Source organism: Sphaeroforma arctica, assembly GCF_001186125.1.
Source record: "Sphaeroforma arctica JP610 unplaced genomic scaffold supercont1.788, whole genome shotgun sequence".
NCBI lineage: Eukaryota > Ichthyosporea > Ichthyophonida > Sphaeroforma > Sphaeroforma arctica.
The window spans coordinates 1,709-8,171 of NW_014039770.1; the positions used below are offsets into that span (position 1 = coordinate 1,709).

At 37.8% G+C, this 6,463-nt stretch overlaps 2 protein-coding genes across 2 annotated transcripts in view; one reads left to right on the forward strand and one right to left on the reverse strand.

The window, feature by feature from the left end:
• The window catches only part of SARC_08598 (N-alpha-acetyltransferase 20, NatB catalytic subunit), a 4,523-nt gene extending 1,354 nt beyond the window's left edge, over positions 1–3,169 (forward strand). The window contains exons 2-5 of the mRNA XM_014297410.1: positions 525–640; positions 1,528–1,660; positions 1,971–2,116; positions 2,458–3,169. Coding sequence (XP_014152885.1) covers positions 525–640; positions 1,528–1,660; positions 1,971–2,116; positions 2,458–2,546 — 484 coding nt within the window. The 3' untranslated portion in view covers positions 2,547–3,169. The remainder of the gene's footprint in view (positions 1–524; positions 641–1,527; positions 1,661–1,970; positions 2,117–2,457) is intronic.
• On the reverse strand, positions 3,119–5,336 carry SARC_08599 (hypothetical protein; the record flags this gene model as incomplete). Its single annotated transcript, XM_014297411.1, has 2 exons — positions 4,819–5,336; positions 3,119–3,604 (listed from the first exon to the last, which is right to left on the reverse strand). Exons 1-2 carry the CDS (start codon positions 5,182–5,184, stop codon positions 3,119–3,121), a joined length of 852 nt encoding a protein of 283 aa, XP_014152886.1. The 5' UTR covers positions 5,185–5,336.
• Positions 5,337–6,463: the final 1,127 nt, after the last annotated feature.

Here is a 6,463-nt window from a genome sequence, read left to right on the forward strand (position 1 = left end):
CTTGCAGGTCCGATTCTAGAGGATCCCACCTGTGTGTGTGTGTGTGTGTTTATGCATATATATATATATATGTGTGTGTGTGTGTGTGTGTGTGTGCGTGTGTGTGTGTGTGTGTGTGATTTATATAGATATATATATATATATATATATATTATATATATGTGTGTGTGTGAAGGATATATATATATTTGTATACATATATATGTATATATATATATATATATATATATAATATATATAATCATACATATTGATTCGTATTCCTTTGTATCATTGCATACATCTGTATAGAGAATATTTGTATTTTACAAGTACATAGGTTGATATGTAGGTATGCACTATTTCCTATCTTGTTTGCTTGAACATCTACCTCTGATGCGGTATTATATCAGACGTTGATGTCTGTAAATTTAATATGTACAATATCGTCTTATCCTGGTTCGCGAAGAAAAATAATTTATTCTTAATTTGGAATCCGAGAGTATCGAGGTTCATTTCTCATTTTGTTCTTCACTCTACCACAGCAATCTTGATCCTCTGACTGAGACGTATAACCTCGGTTTCTACCTACAATACTTGGCTGTGTGGCCAAATTACTTCTCTGTTTGCGAGTCCTCGTCTGGAGAATTGATGGGATATGGTATGCGAACGCTCTGTGTTGGGTTTTAGCTGTCGTACGGGTGTGGTGAATTAGGTTACTGTTCGGCGTTGCAAATAGCAAGCACAAGCAAATGTATAATCATGAACTACAACAGGATTGTAAAACACTACAATGTCGATATGGAGGCATTCTTACACGTGACTCTGGTCCTGTGTTGTAGTTTAGCATGGTTGTTCCTGACATGTGAGCACAGTATGTTCAGCTTTAGAGTGTACGCTATCTGAAGATATAGTACTCTACCAGCCGTGCGATGGACCTACTTTGATAAGTATCTTATTTTTCTCCACCCAATTAACTTTAAGTGTTACTCTTGTATGCTCAATTTCTATTACCATGACTAGAATGTGCACTGTTCCGGTTTTACATATTTAAGTCTACTGCCGACTGCTGTCAGTATGTGCAGAAGACTTTGAATACTTAGAAGTTGAGGTCGCATGGTGTGACTTATGATTCGTGGACCATGACAATGCTGTTCACATAGATATGCTGTTGCGTGGTACGTGTATAGTTTTTGTTCTAAGTGATAAGGTGTCAAATCGAACTAGATTATTTTATTCGAGCCGGTTCGATCAGAAGGGTTGCTTAGCATTGCCATGAGTAGGCGAATTCGGGTTTTGATATGACCTTCCGGCGAATTTTCGAGATTTTTTTTATTCTCAAGGAATGTGTAGAGGATATTATTCAGGCTAGGACACATGAATTACTTATGGGTTGGGCAAACACCTATGCAAAGGCCTGTCAAGACACAGTATGGATCATAGGAATGCGGTAGAACACCACCGTATTCAGTCAATATAACTACATTCTTGCGAAAACAAATGTGGGCATATTTAATGATAATTTTCATTTCTTTGATACTTTACTAGTCATGGGCAAAGCCGAAGGAAGAGGCGAAGAATGGCATGGCCATGTCACGTGTCTCACCGTCACACCCACATACCGTCGATTGGGGCTGGCCAATCAGATGATGGATCTACTGGAGAGAGTCTCGGAACACATGTATGTCTTGCACAGACACTGAAAGAATCACACTTCCTATTTAGTATTGTACAATGTGTTCAAACTGATTAATTTGGAAATGATAGTAGAATTCTTCTATGGGCTTTCTCTGTACTCAGAATATGTATGAATCCATACATGGAGCAATCAAGGATAGGACCACAACAACGCACTGAGTGAAGTAGGTCAGCCAAAAGTTGATTAAGTATTGATGTTTTCACGCACTAACCCGAAGATATCTGCTTTGCCGCTTATTGCGTACATATGCTTCATCATATCTCTCACCTTACAACACTCTCTGTAAACTCAGATACGATGGATACTTCGTAGATTTATTCGTGCGGAAATCCAATGAAGTGGCGATAGGGATGTATCGTAAGCTAGGATACACAGTCTATCGGCGAGTCTTAGGCTACTATTCGGCGTCAGTAGATGCGGATGAAGAAGATGCTTATGGTAAGTTGTGGTTAGTACATATGGTCCCTCTATTTATTGAATGTTATATTGGTTTTGTGCAGACTCGTAATTCACAGTAAGTTGTGGTTAATACTCTTGGTCCCTCCATTCATCGTACGTTATGTTGGTTGTAAGCAGACTCGTATTCGCACAGTAAGTTGTGGTTAATACTCATGTCTCTCCATTTATCGTACGTTATATTGGTTGTAAACGGTTGCTTCGGTTTCACATGGACCTTCGATCTTTTCATGATGAATATATCTGCCATTTCAATGCGCAATACTATTTGCGATACTGCGAGGGCCTTACAACCAAACGTCCTTGTAATGTGTTTTCAACAGATATGCGGAAGGCCTTACCGAGGGACGTGACGAAAAAATCAGTCATCCCACTCGATCATCCAGTATTACCTGAAGATGTGTATAGTTGAGATGCACCCGAGGATATACCTTACTAGCAAGTATCCCCGAGTCGGGCAGTCAGGCTTGGAACGAGCTGACATAGTTCTATCCTGGAGGCATCGACTGCGCTTCATAGCCTCCAACGATGATTGATCGAATATGTAGAACCCCAACTCTAGAGTGTGGAAATAGAGCACGGTATGCCTGGGTCTTAGCTTAAGTAGCGCCGCGGAGTCCTCTGGGTTACAGTACAACGGAATGCGCTTGTTGAATCGCTTATATGGGAGTGCAGAAGTGGCCCAGGAAGTATTAAAATTGCATAGTGCCACTTGTGTTTATGACACTACTTTCCCTTGCTGTCCAATGACCGTATGTGAACCATATTGCGATTTTATTTTTGACATCCGAATTTTCTCACCCATTCTTTTTATGAACTAAATTCTATCAACATACACAACTGAGAATCGCCATTATATGCACTAATATTTACCTACATCCAACTGATTATCTCCTTTATATACACTAAATTATCTAAATACAACTAGTTATCTCCTTTATATACACTAATATTAATCTATATCCAGCTAATTATCTTTCCAGCTTACGCCTTGACCTTCTTCGCCACGGTCCCTTCAATGCCCGATTCCCTCTTGCGCTTCTTGGTCATCTCCTTGGCCGCTTTCTTCACTTTCTTCGCCTTCTTGTCCTTTGTAGTCTCACTCGTCACCTGCTCTGTTTCCTCCAGAACAGATCCGACTTTGCTCTCTTTTTTCTCTTTCTTACTCTTTTTGTCCTTTTTACTCTTCTTCACGGGCTCAGCTTCCGTTTCTGTTACATCGACCTCCTTAACATTCTTACTTTTCTTCTCTTTTTTGTATTTCTTTGATTTCTTACTCTTCTTGCTTACTACACTGCTCTCCTTCTTGGTAGTATCTTCATCACTGTCTTTGGCTGACACCTGTACTTCAGCTATCTCGTTGTGCGATGTGACAGTCTCAGCCACAGGCGCTACTGCCGTAGAGGGTGCGGCAACCGCCTTGGCCACGAAATCATCGAATATTTGCCTCGACAAGGACTCGTCTCGGAGCTGCATTTGGGATATGATTGAGGAGTGGTATTCAATGCCAGGGGGAATAGCCTGCTAGCATATCTAACATCCATATGTATATCATGTTATTCTGACGAAGGCAATCCGGCGTAGCTTTGGATAACATGAGTGCTGTAGAGCTTGGAGTATGTCATTTATGCTTCCATATATTCTATCTGGCATTTCGTTGTATCTTTTATTATCAAAAACTTGTCGAGTGGCGCAAGATCGCATCTGATATGTGTAGTGCACGCGCACATACAGATGCTTACTCGCAATGATATTGTACTCGTGCACCTTCGGATAAACATATGTTCCAGTTTGTATAAGTGCATCTTCTTATGGCTTAAAACTTGAACAGTACGCGGACGGTCGTATTATGCTTATTCGTTATAAATAAATATATGTGTGTGTGTGTGAACAGATATATAGCAAAAATCACAACTATAAGTACAACAATATATGTATTCTGAATGACTTCATGCATATGCTGACGCATATTTGTTTCATATACAAAGCCAAACACGCACAAACACACATATATAAAAATATATATCATATATATCATACATATATATATCATATATATATATATAATACATATATATATACATATAAATATATACATATATATAAGTATGTGTGTATATATATATATATCATATACTTTTATATATGTATATATATCATATATACATATATAAATATAAATATATATATATACCATACATATACATTTATCCATACATACATATATATACATTTGTGTGTGTATTTATAGATATACATTTGTGTGTATGTGTGTATGTATGTATAATATATGTATGTATAATATATATATATATATATATAGGTGTGCATCCATACACACAAATATATATATATGTATGTATATATATGTGTATATGTATGTATGTATGTTTATATATATATATATATATGTGCGTGTGTATATCTATATATATCTATATATATATATATACAAGTATATATATATATATATATACATACTTTTGCATATGCATATACATATACATATACATCTACATATTCGTATATAGTGAAACGCGCATGCCCCGCCCAAAATGTTACAATACGGTCAATGTATATCTGTACGAACACCTCGGACATTCTTCCCGATAGATATTGACTGAATATTTACAAGCAACTATATGTACTATTCCAGAGCGTGTCACTCGAAACAGGAAACATACCCCTAAACTATTTGAGCAGAAATTCTTAAACTTTGGCCATTTCCTGGGGATGTTCTCGTATGTCAGCATCTTCTCCAACATAGGTCTCATGCGTCTATCGGCGTCTCCCGAGTCTACAAACTGTTGTATATTTTCCAACCATTGATTCTGCGTGTTTTGTTTCTTCAGTTGCTTAGCTGAAGCACCTTTGTATAAGGCTCCTTGGTATCGTTGGGCTTCGGATACACAGCTGGAGTGTTGGTTGTACGAGTTACCCTCGAAAACTACATTACAGTCAATGCATGATACGGCAGCTCTGCACCCGTGATTGGCGACTTTGGCTTTCTTCAGGGCCTCGCCACACCCGTCGCATTGAAAGAACACCATCCTCTCCTTATGTATGTGTAGTTGTGTATATAGATGTTCTAACAATTATGTAGGCTAGTATGTACGTAGCGTAATAATACTTTACTATCAACAAAGTTTATAGAGATTCGGATGATCTGAATATTGCCGGACTTGATTTCTATATACGAGCCATATGAAGCATAGCAGTACATAGATCGCACGGTTGATCATCGGCAAAATATATATTTTACATGTACATGTTCTACATATTTTTATTATACGTACACGTGTATTTTGATGGTCCACGTGCAGGGTATATTTCTATTGGGTGTCACAAAGGATCATCACAGCCACACAAATAACAGTTAACACTTTGGTTGCGACTCGCGAAGCCGCGATCCGGTCACCGCAACAAGAGTCCCTGCCCCAATAGGTTTGTTGGGTTACATCGCTTACAACGTATTTTCGTCGTACGAACTGAAACTTTGGGAGCTAAGCTCAAAACGTTTGGCGGTTTAAGCTGAATTAACGGTTATGTTCAACTTTCAAATATACTGAAGCCAGCTGATATTGATTAGGTCCAAAAGGGGTTTCCCGGCCATGTAAACGTTCAACCGTTTATACCCCAAAAAAATATCAAGTCTACGTCCTATTTACATACGACTCTATACTCTACAATCTACATTCACAAATCACATGCCCAAAAATATTTACAAGACCGTGCCCAAGATATTTTGATTTGTCCCGCCGCCTTGTTCTTAAAATAGATTTTAAATTTAAGGACTTCGTATTGGTTATTGTTATCACATTTGTTGCCACATTTACATTTTCCATGATCCGATGACGATTAGAATTTTGCGTTGTTTCTCAGTACTAGATATGAGAAAGAATGTTTTTAGAGCTTATGTGTGTGGATGGGAATCGTAACTATTGCGGACAGCGCGATGGTATGAGCTTATAACGAGTTTTGTATTGTAGTTCATTTAAATTCTGCTGCGCCTCGCCTACTTCATCCCAAATCACTCTCAGAGTCTCAACTTCACGTACATGGGTTATTAAACTTTTATAATGGATTCAGATCATATCGAGCAACCCACTGAGGCTGAAGCGGTAGGTTATCTTTCATAGATTTCTGCCCCATCTGTTGCTTTCACCATCGTGGAGTTGTGTGTATGGCCTGCTTGGGATAATATCGCATAATGTGTTACTTCTCTGTAGAAATGTGATTTATATACATATTATATTACATTCTATATATATATATATATATTATATATATATATATATATATATGTNTNTTNTATATAATATATATATA